General features: G+C 39.1%; 2 protein-coding genes across 2 annotated transcripts in view; one reads left to right on the forward strand and one right to left on the reverse strand.

Annotated features, from left to right (window-relative positions):
* Positions 1-1,939: 1,939 nt before the first annotated feature.
* On the reverse strand, positions 1,940-11,299 carry dnai4 (dynein axonemal intermediate chain 4). Its single transcript, XM_034684843.1, has 17 exons — positions 11,127-11,299; positions 10,850-11,024; positions 9,053-9,213; positions 8,785-8,888; positions 7,376-7,532; positions 6,357-6,496; positions 6,003-6,161; positions 5,659-5,841; positions 5,074-5,228; positions 4,655-4,741; positions 4,347-4,501; positions 4,084-4,244; positions 3,554-3,651; positions 3,343-3,441; positions 2,514-2,740; positions 2,254-2,407; positions 1,940-2,156 (listed from the first exon to the last, which is right to left on the reverse strand). The coding sequence occupies exons 1-17, from the start codon at positions 11,174-11,176 to the stop codon at positions 2,058-2,060; spliced, it is 2,364 nt and encodes a 787-aa protein (XP_034540734.1). The 5' UTR covers positions 11,177-11,299; the 3' UTR covers positions 1,940-2,057.
* Positions 11,300-13,846: 2,547 nt separating this feature from the next.
* The window catches only part of LOC117813785 (AP-3 complex subunit beta-2), a 54,111-nt gene continuing 51,389 nt past the window's right edge, over positions 13,847-16,568 (forward strand). The window contains exon 1 of the mRNA XM_034684821.1: positions 13,847-14,084. Coding sequence (XP_034540712.1) covers positions 13,972-14,084 — 113 coding nt within the window. The 5' untranslated portion in view covers positions 13,847-13,971. The remainder of the gene's footprint in view (positions 14,085-16,568) is intronic.

Genomic DNA, 16,568 nt, shown 5'->3' on the forward strand with positions numbered 1-16,568 from the left:
TCACTTCAGAATTTTTTTTTTAACTTTTTCATGTTCTTTTTTATCTCGGGACAAAAAATTTCACTTTATCATGTATTTTAGCTTTGGAAGAAATAGATTAGTTTTCATGTTTTTTCGCTATAAAAGAAAAAAAACACTTTTTCATGTATTTTGCGGTGGAACAATATTTCACTTTTGCATGTTTTTTTTTGCATTGGAAGGAAAAATGTCACTTTTTCATGTTTTTTTGCAAACCCGAAGAAAAAAATTTCTCTTTTCAAGTTTTCATGTTGTACGATTACGTTAAAGCTTCTGTGAGGAACTTATGGTTTGTGTTGATTTTGTGGACCCTTGTGAAAAGCTGTACCTCTTATCTTTTTGCTGATCTTGTCCTGTTCATGTGTTAGAAGTGTTTACTGAAGAAAAATCGTACTTACTCTGCAGTCTCGTGCGAGTCATGCGCATCACTCATTGTGAATATTTGCTGTGGAAAATGTAAACAATGGCTGATTTTGCAGCATGATGCTGTTCAGTTCTCCTGACAACCACCACTCTAAGTCATGGTTAAAAGCATTAAAATGAACTATACTGAAATGATCAGGTTTGTAGCTGACGTTCTAGTTTTTAATTGTATTGCTATAAAACCAGCTGGATTGTATAATCTTGTTTTTTCATTTTGCTTTTACTCTATTGCTTTTATGAACAGTTTTGTAGCATTTTGAGATTATCTTAAATTCAAATAAGATATATGATTATTATAATTGTGAGTTTGCTTTTGAAGGACATCGAGATACAACATAATTTATTTCAGCCTATTTTTATATCTGAATCTCCACACTCAGATTTGTGAGTGTGCAAAATGTGAGATGTCTCTGGGACACTGTTCTGTTGACTAATCATTTTAAAACTCCCTCTTCCACACCTTTAGAATAAAGTTCTCATCTTTGCATCAGAAGTGTCAATCAGTTAATCTGAAATCTCAAACCAGAGAGCCACAGTAGACGAGGAGGACTGTTTTGCTCGACTAGCTCACATTTATTTTGGCGTCTGAATTCTGCTGTCAGAAGCTCTTTTGAGAGGAATGTGAGTTCATCTCCACAGCTTTACACTCTGGAGTTTGTCATTTATACATACCAGCCAGCCCAGAGAGCGTGATGCAATTTGTCAGAGCCAGAGTGAGAATGAAAGAGAGCACTGTCATCCAGAATAACTGAGTTAGCTGATGCATTCTTGAGTCCTGCACACGGCTCAACTGTGATACTGTTATAACAAACTGCCAGTCAGGAGTTCATTCACTACACCCTCTTTATTTACTGTTGATGCTTTCTTGTTGCTTTGGATCAGTCCTGTAAAAACAGTCATGGGTGAGTTTGAGAGAGGGAGACAGGGATTTAATATTCCCTAAGATTTCATGACTGTGTGATAAATTGTATCACTCCATTATATTTTTTTAATGTTGCATTTCATCATAATGATCTGAAGCTAAATGACATCATAGTTTAAGTGCCTATCAACCTGCATGTGTGTCATTTCTGGTTTGGTCTCATACAATAGTGTTTAGCTATTTTTAGCAACAACTTAAAAAGGAAATGAAAGCATGTTCTGACTGTTCAGTGTGTTTGAATACCAAAGTGAAAATCTCTTTCTGAAGAACCCTCTGGACTTTAAACTTAGAGCATTACTTCCTCAAAGACTTGTACAAAAACTGTACTCATTTATCAATCTTTATCATATCTCTAAGTGGAATTATTAGTGTCTTTGTACAACATTTTAATCAAACACTCAAATAAATATACTGTAATTGTTTCATATTCTTTTATTTGTATCATTGTCTTATTTTATAGTATTTAAAACAGCATTATTGTAGTTTTGTTGTTTTTACCTCAAGCATTTTTCTGTTTTATCCATCCCTTTTAATTTGTTCAATAAATAAAAACAAACATATAAACCACAAGTCATAAAAAGCATATTAAATGTAATATTTAAACCAAAATTTGATTGATTTAAAGAATTTTCCTTTTCTATTTCATAACGTGTTATTGACTGAAAAGTTACATCCTCATCCAAGAGAATAAACTTTAGTGTTGTGATTCTTCCACAGATTCACAGACTTCTGTTTTTAAAGAATTGAGCTGCCCAGAAACAACAGAGCGAACAATGCTGTCCAAACTGTTTCCCTGAAAGACAGAAAAAGAGGACATTTCAATTAGTACTCATACGTGAATAGCAAAAACTAATGTATGTAAAATATCACACAGGCCTCTTCAGGTTTACCTGTTTGCCCTCTCCTACGCTGAGGTTCTTGATCTGGTAGACGGTCACTTGTCCATCACTGTCCCCCACCAAGAGACAGTCCGTCCCTCTGGTGAACTGTAGAGATGTGAACCTCACACCAGGTGGAGCGGGGTGTACTATAGTTGGGTTCAGGCTGAAAGAGGATGAAAGGGTTAATTCTGTCTTTTGTGTCATTGTAGAAAAAATTATCAAATAGGACAGAGCTGGGGACATGCAGAGTCTCAGTCGGTTTGACTCACATGTTCGAGTTCAGGTCCCAGATCTCCAGCTGTCCAGCTTTAATGGCTGCAAATACAGTGGACAACCAGGGGGACCACCGAACGGTAAGCACGGCCACCTCGTTGGAGGTGAAGCTCAGCACGGGCGTGAAGAGGTCCTGCCTCCACAGCTGGATGCTCCAGTCTGAGGAGCAGCTCAGGAACACATCAGGGCTGAATGGAGACCACGCGAGGTGGTTCACAGGGCACTGACAGAGAGCATGATGGGATAAGGATTTAATGTACTGCCATGATATGGATATTTTTCAATTATAACTATATATTAAGAACAGGGTTTTAAAAATGTATGAATGCTCTTCAGTTCTCTAATTTTGTGACTTCACAGTACCAGCCACATTCATCCACCCAGGGACTTCATCTGTGTAGACAATGAAACAGACTGAAAAGGTTCAGTTCAGCCCACAAGACTCTAGCTTCCTGCTTGAGACAGTTATATTTTCGGTCGAGGCAGATGGCTGTCTAACGTCTGGTTCTGCTCGAGGTTTCTGCCTGTTATAAGGAAGTTTTTCCTTGCCGCTGTATCAAGCTAAATACTGTGAGGTGCAATGCTCATTGTGGATTAAGGTGCTGTCTTGGTGTTGGGCCTTTGTTAATAATTTGTCATAGAGTGGTCTAGACCTGCTATGTTTGTAAAAGCGTCTTTAGTTATCGTTTGTTGTGATTTGGCGCTTTACAAATAAAGATGAATTAATATTGAAATCTCTTATCATCGATGAGGTATTGGAGTGTACTGGCATTTACCATGTGTGCACATTTTCATTGAGTCAAGGTTTAATACAGAAGGACTTACGATGTGTTTTTTATAAGTGCCCAGAAAATCCTGACTCTTAGAGATGGAGCACTTGTGGATTTTTCCCTCGTGCGTACCGACCAGATAAATAGATGAGTCCTGCAGGACAAAAAAAAAAAAGACGTGTGTATTTTAAAGTGAGAGAAACACCCAAAGTACAAAAATCAGGACAGGTGAAAAAGGGTAAAGCTGACTCCTGAGGCTAACTCACTGTTGGATGGAAGTCGATACACAGAAGTGGAATCATTACAGGCAAAACAGATTGCTCTGTCTTCTTCTGGTTTTGAGTCCTCCGTATCTTCATAAGGTCTACATACAAAAAGACACAAGTATAACAATGACTACTGTATGAGGTAACTGCTACAGAGTCAACCTGTTCAACAGGTACATTGTAAAGGACAAAGTTGTGTTTATAATCTGCTTAGAAGACTTATGCAGTGTTGTTTTGTCTCGCCAATTGCTTTCATATTTAGAAATGATTTCAAGTGAATTAAAGAATATTACAAAACTATTGGGCAGAATTTGTAACTGGTATAGTGACTAATACACTTAATGCTGTGTCATTAGTTATCATTGTCCCTCTTCACCTCTAAATGTATGATCGTTGATTGATTGATGATTGATTGATTGATTGATGTCTTTATTTTGAGCATTAGCGACAGAAAATATGAGAATATACCAAAACAACTATATCCAATGCAGCATGAATTCTTCTCATTTCTTCTGAAGCTTGTGTCATACCTATGCCTTGAAAAGCATTGCTGAAGAGAAGCCACTTGGTGACTCTGCCATCAGTTGACACAGAGACGATCATTTCCATACTGTCCTCCCTTGACAGACTCATCTCTTCTATGATGCACCTAACATGCCACACTGGATGCATGTGCCTTTCGGATGAGTCGCTGAAACACAAACACGCACAGAAAAAGGAAAATCTAAGTTTTAATATCAGAAGGGTACATTTTAATTTTACACTGACACACACAAGCACACAAAGTCCTCACCTAGTGCTGGCAATACACGCACTGTTGTTCAGATTCTTGACGTTGTAGATGCTCACGGTGCCGTCGAACATCCCCACAGCAAGCTGGCCGGTGTTTTCGGCTGAGAATTCCAGGGACGTCACACTGCTATGACAGTGGATGACGCGCTCCGGCCACTACACGGGAAAACATTTTATAATCACTGACAGACCCAAAAGAACAAGGAACATCCACCTACAGTTTGGTTGTGGTTTAATCAGTAAACTAACGTGGGGCACTGAAAGATGTTGGCTGAGAGGAAAACTTCAGCAAAAGGAGGAACTACATACTGAAGGGTTTTTAAGGGACCAGCAGCAGATTAAACCTGGTTTCTGGCAAAGGCAGTTAAGGTCACCGTAGCCCACAGCCAGGAGATCCTTTAAGGGAGTAGAGAGCACAAACAGAGTCTAGTGTTACACATTTTACCAGTACACTACAAAATTCAGATGTTTTATCAAAGCCTTCAATTATGATAGACTTAAAAAAAATATGCCCATTTTATCTCTTCTGGTTACCCTGCTACTTTACTAATCTTACAGTGAAATTCTTTCAGATATATATATTTACAGCCTGTTGGACAGTGTGTTTTAAAATGTACAATACTTGTAAATAATAAACCCTTAAAAACAACAGAAAATGACAAAGATGCAGGAGTGAAGCTGCAACAGAAGCTGTTTTGTGTTGTCTGGTGTGTTTTTTAGTGTTGTACCGGGTTCTCCTTGTTCAAGGCCATGCATGTGACGTTGCGTCCTCTGGTCAGCTCACAACTGAAAGACCAAAGTGGTTCCAGAGTTGGAGATGAAGAGCTCTCCTCACACTCCTCGCTTTGCTCCTCAGCCCCAGGCTCCACTGTGCTGTCAGGGTCTTCAATTTTTTTTTTTTCCACAGATATATTTGTTGGCATTTTGTTAAATGTGAACAACACAAAACCAAGACAGTACACAGACAGAGTGATACACAATAATAACAACAACAATAATAGTACAGATTATATTGAAATTTAAATTATATAGAGTAGTGTATACAAATTAATATATGTATAAATAAAGAATTAAATAGATAAATACAAAAATGAAATAAGAATAATTTAAATAAATAGATAAGTACAAATTTTAAAAAACTAAAAAAAACAAATATTATTGGTCAGTCTGCCGCCCTCAAGTCAGGATCTTTTAAACCAAAATCACTGCTTTATATTTATCATGTATTCAAAAACACTAACATGTTGCGACAGACTGAATGTTTTGTTGTGATAAAAAGAAAACTTGGAAAAGCAGTAATAACTTGTGTTTACCTTCCAGTATGGGCAGCTTTCTATAAGCAGCCAGCTTTGGTTGGAAGAGGTTTGTCACGATGCTCCTCTCCATCACTAACAAACTGTACTGGAACGACTCGGACATAATCAGCTGTGTGTTGGGCTCAGTGCTTAAAGTGCTCCTGCATGATTCCTTCTCAACCAGTGAGCTAACCGTACTGCCTGAAGAAATGAAGTAAAACAAAAACAACCCTGCATTAATTCACAATGAATAAACGTGTCGAATAATTTAGGACATGCAGTGTACAAAAAGCTCCAAAAACGGGCACATTTTGTTTATCCCCTGTCCCAAGCACTCAGTGGGACAGTCTCACAGATATTACCTGTAGCGACCGTGCTGCAGCTGCTGCTTTTTTCATCTTTCCTCTCCTGACCATTGCTGGTGTTCACCACACTTTCTGGGAAGTCAGCCGCTTCATCCTCAGTGGTGTCCTCTTTGTCACAGAACGAGTCATAGATGTCCCAAACAGTAGCCATTGTGCCTGTGGACATGATGGTATTTTCAACTCACCCTCCACTTAAAAGAACCGAACTGAAACCAGTGACTTACTGCTAGGTCTAAATGTGTTAATTTGTTTATGAGGTTTCATGGAGAAAACTGTAAAACAGAGGCAATGGCCTGCCATTCCATTAACTTCAGTCTACTAAGGATGTAAAAATGACTATCTACACCTTACCTTCATCTAAAGTAACAATCTCGTCACTCTGGATCTGTTTGTTTTTTAGTGCTCCATTGAATGTTTGTGTTGATCGGACCACAAACTTATCGTTGCCCAGTCTGTTCTTGCATAGCTCTGCATACTGAATGTTTGCTTTTCTGTAAGAACAACAGCAGAATAGCATTTTTAGACAGAGCATAAACCCTGAAAACTGTCCCCTTAGTCAGCTGGTGAGGAAGCTAATCAGCCAGACTCCAGTCAGCACTGATCCAAAACACAACCAAATTAAACTCATCGTGAAGCAATCCAAAGATCTGTATCTAGAACACTGGAGAAACCAAACAAAGACCCAAAGTAGAATGAATTGTTATTTGACCCTAAACCGTGATTATACATTATCTGAATATCTGTACAGTGTCAGAGATGAAAAACAAAGATGTATCCTGACCAAATACAGGCTGAGTGACCACCAGCTAGCTGTAGAGACAGGGAGACACAGGCAGACATGGCTGCCCAGAGAGGAGCGTCTATGTGCTCACTGCTCTACAGGGGACATAGAGACAGTGATGCACTTCCTCCTCCATTGTAGCAAGTTCTCTTTACTAAGAGGTTCCCACTACAGGGAAATTACTAAAATGGTAACAAACCTCCCAACATTAACCCCAGAAGAGAAACTGTCAGTTCTCCTGGATGAAGGGTCAGCAGCTCCTCTGGCTGCTGAATATGTGTCTGCCTGTCACAGCCTGAGGGACGCACCATCCCATAATATCTGATTTTAGGTGAAGGTTTTATGAGCATACCGCATCACAAGAGGACATTGAGATATGCTGTACATTAATGCGTATAAAATATGTAATTAATATAATATGTAATGAATATATATGTAATGTATGTATGAATCTTATGTGCTTTGGCAACAACATGTCTTTGTTCATGCTGATAAAGCAAATTGAATTGCATAAACTTCAGTCTTACTGCAACAATGCTCAATCGTTTTCTGCATGTAACAAAAACAACAAGCAGCAGATTTCACTCACTCAATAGCTTCCGCCTCCTCAGCGTCCTCTGACACAGAGGTGTTGGGTATGTCCAGCAGGGAAATGGTATCTGTCTCATGGAGCAGAATATCTACTACCTCATCCAACATCTCCTCTGTCAGCTGCGGTTCCACATTGTATCTTTTTCTTGGCACCTCTAGCAGGAACAAAGCAAAAAATATATTAAAATGGATACAAACTCAATATGCACAAAGAATATCCACTGCAAAAAATAATTTTGTCTTTAGAAACAGTTCAATCTTCTCCTGCATATGGCAAAAAAAATTTTTAAAGCAGTAAGTCGAATCCGTTCCCAGTGGGGGTTGGACTCCGCCAGGGCTGCCCTTTGTCACCGGTTCTGTTCATGAGTTTTGTGGACAGAATTTCTAGGCGCATCCAAGTGGCGGAGGGTCTCCGGTTCGGTTGCCTCTCGGATTCCATCTCTGCTCTTTGCATATGATGTCGTCCTATTGGTTTCATTGAGCAGTGACCTCCAGCTCGCACTAGGACGGTTTGCAGCTGAGTGTGAAGCAGCGGGGATGAGGATCAGCACCTCTAAGTCTGAGGCCATGGTGCTCAGTCGGAAAAGGGTGGCTTGCCCTCTCCGGGTCGGAGGGGAGTCTTTGCCCCAGGCGGAGGAGTTTAAGTATCTCAGGGTCTTGTTCACGAGTGAGGGGAAGAGGGAGGGCGAGATTGACAGACGGATCAGGGTGGCGTCTGCAGTGATGCGGACACTGTACCGGTCTGTTGTGGTGAACAGGGAGCTGAGCCAGAAGGCAAGGCTCTCAATTTACCGGTCAATCTACGTTCCAACCCTCACCTATGGTCACGAGCTGTGGGTAGTGACCGAAAGAACGAGATCGCGAATACAAGCGGCCGAAATGAGCTTTCTCCGCAGGGTGGCTGGGCTCAGCCTTAGAGATAGGGTTAGGAGCTCAGACATCCGGGAGAGGCTCAAAGTAGAGCCGCTGCTCCTCCGCATCGAGAGGAGCCAGATGAGGTGGTTCGGGCATCTGGTCGGGATGCCTCCCGGGCGTCTCCCTGGGAGGTGTTTCAGGCATGTCTGACTGGGAGGAGGCCACGGGGAAGACCCAGGACACACTGGCGAGACTGTTTCTCAGCTGGCCTGGGAGCGCCTCAGTATCCTCCCAGAAGAGCTGGTGGAGGTGGCCGGGGAGAGGAGTGTCTGGGCTTCCCTGCTGAGGCCGCTGCCCCTGCGACCCGGACCCGGATAAGCGGAAGAAGATGGATGGATGGATGGATTTTAAAGCAATTTTTAAAGTAAATAAATCATCCTACATATACAATGCTATTTTGAAACTAGGTAGGGGTAATGGTATAATAATCTTAAGGCATCATAAGGAATCATTGCTATGAGAGAGATATTGACAATATAAAAGTAGAGTCACCGTATGGAGCTGGAGGTAGCATTGGTACGTCTAGAACACTGTCCTCGCTCTCCTTAGTCATTGATGCTCTCATGCTGGATGGAGTGCTGCTATCCATAAAGGAACTGGGGGGGGGGAATTATTAGTCAGAGTAAATTTCAGCCCCCTCATGGAATTAAAAGGACTTTCTTTTTTGGGAATAAATACACAAGACTAGTAAGTATTGATTTTTACATATCTAACAGTAGTGTCAGATCAGATGGTGTGTATGAAAGTAACCATCAGGTACCTCGCAGTGGGCAGATTGAAGGTTGAAGTGGACTTTAAGCGCTCAGATCTTAAACTGGAAAAGATTTCCTCGCAGAAGAATTTTCCTTGTTTGAATTTGTCTCCTGACTCTTCTTGATTCAGGGGCAGAGGAGTGACATCATTACCATCATCATCCAAGACCTGCAAAGACGAGAACCACAGAATGAATCCCAACAGCATGTAGTTTATAACTTCACCCTAAGTAAGTATGTTTTTAACTGATGTAAATATACGTTTTCTCCATGTACAACTGGGTTACTGGTAAAATGGAGAAAGACATGCTTGTTTATTTTATTTTTGAAAACCTCAATGGGTACATTTTACTCACACAGAGCAAATGAACTGCACCACCAAACTTATACACGGCTTAACATCTACAAACAAAAACATCATCTTGTCATGTTTTGGTCTGTTCTTTGTTTTCTCTTGGTGGTTTTTGGTTATTCTTGTCTCTGTTCTGGTGTGTTTAGTTTCTAGGGTGCTTTGTTTCATGTGTTGATTTCCCTTTTGTTATATGTTTGCCTTTTTTGTATACTCATGTGTATTCCGTGTCTGTGTATCTGTCTTTGATTCCCTGAGGTCTTGAGTTGGTTTTCAGTGTTTTATTTTGTAGAATATTCTTCTGTTGTAAGTTTAGTTTTACTACCTGATTGTCTTCACTTGTGACTTGTTGTCCTCACCTGTGTGCCCTTACTCTTTACCCAGTGTGTCTATTTAGTTTCTGTGTTTCCTCCTCCGTCCTTCTGTCTTGGTTCATTGTGTTTGTCTGTGTCAAGTGATGGTGTTTCTAGTGTTCCTGTGTTTCCAGAGTTGTAGTTGTTTTATGTACGTTTTTGTTTCATCTCTTGGTTTTTGGTTATTAAATCAGTTTTATTTTGAATCTGCACATGGGTCCTCCTCCTCGTTTCTTTGTGACACATCTCACCTTAGGTCACTTTTTCAACGTTTCTAGTTGTTTCTAGTAGTATTATATTATTAAATGACTTGGTTTAAATGATGACACTTTTCTAGAAGTATTATTCATTTAAACAAAATGAAATCAACAAATACCCTAATGGATTATCAGTAACAATAGTTACACCACAGTTTAGGAAATAGTTTAAATTTGCCCCTTTAAGACAAGATCAGCTGTGATTCTGTGTCCGGCAGGACAGATATGAAATATTTCTGGAGGACAGCAAACATTATATCTTTGTGAACTTGCTGCCCTGACTACATTTCTGACGGTACAGACATGAAAAACACATCATAGTGTTCATTAGAGTCTTGGGATGCTCACGGTTTGAGAGAAGGGGGGTGATTTTTTTGGAATAAACCCTCCTAATTTAAATAAATAGTAAGGCCCAACCCAGGCCCAACACTATTTACTATGTACATAAGTACAGAGTGAGAAAGAGAGAGAGAGAGAGAGAGAGAGAGAGAGAGAGAGAGAGAGAGAGAGAGAGAGAGAGAGTAGATCAAACATAACTGGCTGCATATAAAATTCAAATGTTTGAAGTGTTTGCTGTATGTTTTTGTTGATTGTTACTGTTCTGTTTTTTGTTTTTAACTCTGTAAAGCACTTTGAATGGCTCTTGTTTAAATGGTGCTTTATAAATAAACTTGCCTTGCCTTTATGCTCATAATAATGATGCTAACACAAATAAATAAATGCACCAAAACCTATAACTCCAAATATACTGTTCTTTTCTGAAAATTGGTAATTCTGCAAAGTGACTTTGTTTGTTTGTTTGTTTTTTACTACATTTTGATGCTAACACTTGTATACTTCTGTCACCTGAACAGCTTTGGGAACTTCACTCTTGTCATCCAGGACGCTCAGTTTGCTGCCTCTGTGCCCGGCCAGGATGGAACCTTTTCGGGTCGGTGAACCTGTGAAGCTCCATTTGTTTCTTGAACTTAAACCGACCTTATGAATCCCTGACACCGAGTTGGTCATTCGTGGTGAAGACCTGTGAGAAAGCGAAAACAACACACCGATACAACATGAGCTAGGTATCTGAAATGCCCCCCCTCTACATAAAAAGCACTTCTTGTAAAACAGTGAGACTTACGAGTTTAGCTGCAAACTGGCTTTCTTCTTGTTCTCTACCTGCGTGTACATATTTGTCTTCTGTATGGCTTTTCTGTCGTAGAGGAAACTTTGTCTTTTGATAGCTATCTTTAACTCCGAGGAACCTGACCGGCTAAAAACTACATTTGTTTACCGTTTCCATGGCAACGTGAAACCCTTAGTTAGACTAGTATAGCCTCGATCAGTTCCGGGAGATATTTAAAAGTTTAATAAAGCATCAAACAGATTAATTGTTCATTTATTTTATTTTTATGCATATAGTTGAAATGAATTAGACTTATTTAGGGCTCTTGCAACTCATGGAATTTCCAGAAACTTCTTAAATTATCTTGGACTCGGTGCTGCAGCAGAACCGTCCCAACTAGGATCCTAAATTATAAGGACTATGAGGTCTGATGCAGAATAGGACACAGTCATGATCTTTAAGGGTTGCTTTTTTTTACCTTTAACAAATGGCTTATACAGGAAAAGTAGGAAACTTTCAATTTTCTTTTATTTCCAAGTCTGTTAAAAATCAGTTTTTTTTAAGACAAATGTACTTCTATGTGTTCTAAGTTTGTATTTAATTTATCTCAGTGCTGTTACTTAAAAGCCCTGTTGAAAATGCTACAACATGTTATGACTGAAAGGTTGGAAGTCTACATAAAACATGGTTAAAACCTGTTACTGCGTGAGCGTCTTGCTTATAGCCTATGTCTCCATTAGATGGCAGTAATGAGCAAGACGTCAGGACTACTTGTTTCTACATAGGCTATTCTTAATACTGCAGCAATTACTGCTTTGCGTCAGATATAATCTCTTACTCTTTTTCAAGTCATTCTAATTACACTGTAACTAATCAAACATAATATAACAAAGGTTTATTCAGATGTTATATCTGTTAAACTTGCAGTACCACTGTGTGTTTAAATACTGTTTCAAAAGTAGGAGTTCTGTACACTTAATGTTACCTACTTATATTAAATATTACCTGTTTATCTGCATAAATAAAAAGCAGTATCCGCATCAAATATTTAGTAGCCGACTTAATATGCATAATGGCAAATTTTAAAGTAATACTTCTCAATACTGTATTTCAGAGTCATGTTTCTATAAGTAGCATAAATAAGATAAGATAAGATAAGATACTCCTTTATTCGTCCCACAATGGGGAAATTCATGGAGTTACAGCAGCAAACAAAAAGGTGTACAGTACAAGAATTTCAACAAGAATATAAATAGAAAAGAAATGTCCATCAGAGATGACAAATTTGCCATAATTATCCTGTTAGCCACCACCTCCACAGGGTCCAGAATACAAAGAAAATAAAAATACAATTCAAGAACAACAAAACAAATACAGTTTATATATTTACTATTAATAGACACAAAAGAGACAAAAAGTATATGTATAGGATATTTACACAATTATGTTGACACCACTAGTTACAGCTGTTAAATATAGGACTAATTCAAATTGTTGAACATAAAAACAGTTTTTATACTGTTGTATGAGACATTTTACCTATGTTGTTTTTGTTTTTTGTTTTTTTACTCGCACAATCACCACAAGGGGCACTTCAGGTAAACGGGCAGGTAAATGCTACAAAAGGGGCACAGGTGCAGCAGCGATCTTGATAACGGGAAGAGCACACGGTTTTCGTCTTAGACTGCACTGTTATCCTCATCACGTATTTCACCGTCAAAGTACGTTGTCTGTACCTGTTTTTCATTTGAATCAATAAATGGCAAGAAGTAATGCAACAATAACCTCGGACTGGACATTGGACTGTATTAGAAGCACGTCAAAAACACGTCACCCCCACACCCAGACAGTGACTAAAATCAGGTCAGAACAGTCACTACAACTGTTGTTCAGTCAGACAACTCCCGTTTAAATTGTTTATTGTAGCAGCAATACATATTCAAGTTTGGCGCCCAGGCTCCGGCCTCATCACTTCCTGCAGAGAAGTTTACATGTAGACAGTGAGGACTGATGAGCAAAACATACTGAACACCCCCCGGAGCCTGCAGGTGGATGCTGGGGTGGCGGTTGGGATGAAAGAAAATTCAGCAATAGGCATACAGGCAGCAGAAGCGTTGACAGGCAGAGGGAGAGATGGAAGATTTTCCCTGTTTTAATAGACCGCCAATTGGAGAGGCAGAGGGCAGGATTGGATGATGGTTATGAGAGTAGGACATGGGATGTGTATATCATTGCAGCTCGAGTTGTCTGCCTGAACTAGCTCGTAGGCGTTGCTCCATTTTTGTAAATCTAATAAAAGGAAGAAAATGCCCCCTATTAGTGTGACATTATGTTGAATATAATCTTTGCTTAGCTGTGTAAATGGCCAATTTGTTCTGTGAAATTAAGCTAATGACATTAAATGACATTGCATTTTGAAATTTGCTGTCAGGTTACAGCAAACTGGTACCCTAGTAGCCTACCAGTACCCTACAATCATTGCCCAGTAACAATCACTATATCAATATAAAGTTACAATAATTTGAAAATTGAGGTGAAGTAAAAGTATCTAAAAATGATTCATAGCTTAAATGCTTGAGTTATAGTCCTTCATTGTGAAAGAAATCTGGTGAATAATCTCTCAAGAAAGTTTGAGTTTCAATCACTTCCGGGTCCAGGGACTACAAAATCACGTGATCAGCGCATCATCCCTCCCCCCGTCATCCCCCTCCGCACTGAGCATCTCACAGATAACGGTGGTGTGTTCATGCGCCTTTAAGAGCCGTATATCCTGCTGCCCTCTGCACTAAATCTCCATCTCTGCTTTGCGAGGGGGAGAGAGGGGAGAAAAAACACAATAACAGACAGAAAAACCACCGCAATGTCAGCCAGCTCTGCTTTCAACGACGAGAAGGGGGGCTCGTCGAGCGTCGGGGAGCCTGAATATGGACACGACCCGGCGAGCGGAGGGATTTTCTCCTCCGACTACAAAAGGTATGGAGCTACCTGATTTTATACACCATTCAGTGCAGGGAGACACCGGGCGAGCTAATGGCGGGGGAGGTGCTGCAGGTTATTCGTGATTTCCCGTCTGTTCGCGCACAAATGACCCACAGAAACCCACTCAAACTCAACTTAGTTTGCTGACAGGCCCGTAAATTGAAGCTGCTTTTCGGATTGTGGTCCTGAATCCCTCACCGTGATTTGGTCGCTGTGTTAAATCACAGCTGAGTGTATGGGGTTGTACGTTGAATATACATGTATTCACTGGTTTGTGTTTAAAGCAGAGAGGTTCTTGGTGTCTACATCGACAGTGTTTATGCTCTGATTGTGTGATGGGATGTTTTAAAGGCCTGTTGTCACAGAAGGAGGATGCCAGGCCTCTGCTTCAGCTTTTCAGCACCACCCCTGCTGGACAGCGCGCACAGCGGCAGCAGCAGCTCATTGTGAGCGCGCCAGAGTCTCATCTATTCAGGCTCTATTACAAGGTGAAATATGGTAGAGTGTGGGGGTCATGAGTGAAAATATAATGTAAGACCTTATTAAATGCTTATTTAAGAAGAAAAAACGAGACAAAAATTGATTAATGTGGTCTTTATTTAGTTTTTCCATGTCATGTTATGGATATCAGTTGAGTCCTAACATGTCTCTATATATATACAGTACAGTGGCTTAAAAATAAGTTTAAAAATAGTAGAAAATAATAGACATTAGACTAATAATTGTTGTTTTGTCTTAAAATGTAAGGACATTTTAAATAAAATGCTCAAAAAAGTTTCAACAACTACAAACTATGTCAGCCTTTAGCAAGGCAGCACTGGATTCTGATTATGGCATTTTGAAGTTAAGTAAAAGATTGGCTTGCAGTGCTTTCTGTCATTTTCACAACACATGTTCCCCTCCTGTTATGTTTGTTTCTCAGGAACAGCAATGATGTTCCTGGGTCAACTTGACCAGGGGCATATCTAATCATCCAAAAGTGTCATAACTAAAAAATCCCAATACAATTTAAAAAAATCTCATTAGAGATAGAGATATACCTTTCTTTTGTCACAGCAGCTTACAACACAGGACAGGGAAATACAACAATGTACTAACATAGTTAAAAAAATATAATAACAATAGAAATAGCAATGACAAGGGTAAAATAAAATAAAATAAAAATTAAATTATAAACTGCATTACGGAACCATTTAAATCAATATTTAGTGCAGTGGTGTTCTTTAATTCTCACTGATCATGGTTCAATGAGAATAACTCATGTGTTTTTCATGTGTGTGTCCGCGATTGGGGTGAAATATGTCACACAGTCTAAAAGAAAAAAATAGTATTTCACACTTCTGACCCCTTTTAGCCTCCACTTTGACTGCAGGGTCAAATTGACCCACGAACAGTACCTTTGTAATATAAACATACAGGGGGGGTCGCAAATATGTTTTAAAATGAACCATTTTTATTTTATATGTTGATTATGCTGCTAATTATGCCAAGCAGAAGAAGTTTCATACCAAAATAATACTTTCAACAATTTTTTTTGTTATTGTTGAACCCGGAACATAACAGGAGGGTTAATATATATCCTCTTTTACAAGCATAACATTTTGAAGTTAAACTATTTTGCTATTCCTGTACTGCAATTTCTTGTCACTTATTGGCAGCCATTACACTATTATCCCCATTCATTACATCAGCATGGCTTATTTTTTATTCTTTCTCTATTCTTTCATAAGACTGTAGATTTTATTTATTTATTTAGGTAACAAATGCACTCTGATTGGTGGCACTGGTGGCCTAGCGGTCTAAGCTCCCCACATATAGAGGCTACAGTCCTCGTTGGAGAAGTCACCGGTTCCATTTGCATGTCTTCCCCCACTCTCTGCTTCCCACGTTTACTGTCTCTCTTCAGGTATCTTATCAAATTAAGGCAAAAATGCCCCAAAATAGAACTTTAAATGCACTCTGATTTGAGTTACAAATGGTAAGAGTGTGGTAAAATTGTTAGTTATTTAAGGTGCTCAACACATAACATTTCTTCTAAGACTATTATTGGAGCTATTTGTTTATTTTTTGCATTTAGTTGTTTATTTATTTTAGAATTATTAAGTAGTATTAGTTGTTAGATTTATCCAAACCTTTCTTTTTATAGGTAATTTAAGTTAGATTTGGGGGATATATTTTTTGCTAGTCATTTCTTTAATATATTTAGATTTTTTCTATATTTAGTTTTTATTTAGTTTGTTTTTGTTTGTTTGGTAATTAGGAACTGTCTGCACCTAAGGTTATTTGAGTAGGTAGGTGGCAGAAGGCCAGCATGCACCTGGGTTCTTCTATGTTTTTTTTTTGGTAATTTTTATTATGAGTCACAGTCTTGCTTTACTAAATGATGGTTGGTTTAAAGCATTTTTAGTGGTTTATCTGAATTTGATTGCAGTGTCAGTGTTGTACCTTCACCTGCTTTCCTCTCACATCTTTTGTGTT

Source organism: Notolabrus celidotus, chromosome 6 (genome assembly GCF_009762535.1).
Source record: "Notolabrus celidotus isolate fNotCel1 chromosome 6, fNotCel1.pri, whole genome shotgun sequence".
In the NCBI taxonomy this organism is placed as follows: Eukaryota; Metazoa; Chordata; class Actinopteri; order Labriformes; family Labridae; genus Notolabrus; species Notolabrus celidotus.

Coding starts and splice junctions, on each gene's coding strand:
- dnai4 (XM_034684843.1), bottom strand. CDS start 11,176: ATGTACACGCAGGTAGAGAACAAGAAGAAAGCCAGTTTGCAGCTAAAC. Junction 4,245..4,346: donor GCGTGTATTGCCAGCACTAG/GTGAGGACTTTG, acceptor TTTGTGTTTCAG/CGACTCATCCGAAAGGCACA. Junction 3,652..4,083: donor CAATGCTTTTCAAGGCATAG/GTATGACACAAG, acceptor TTTTGTATGTAG/ACCTTATGAAGATACGGAGG.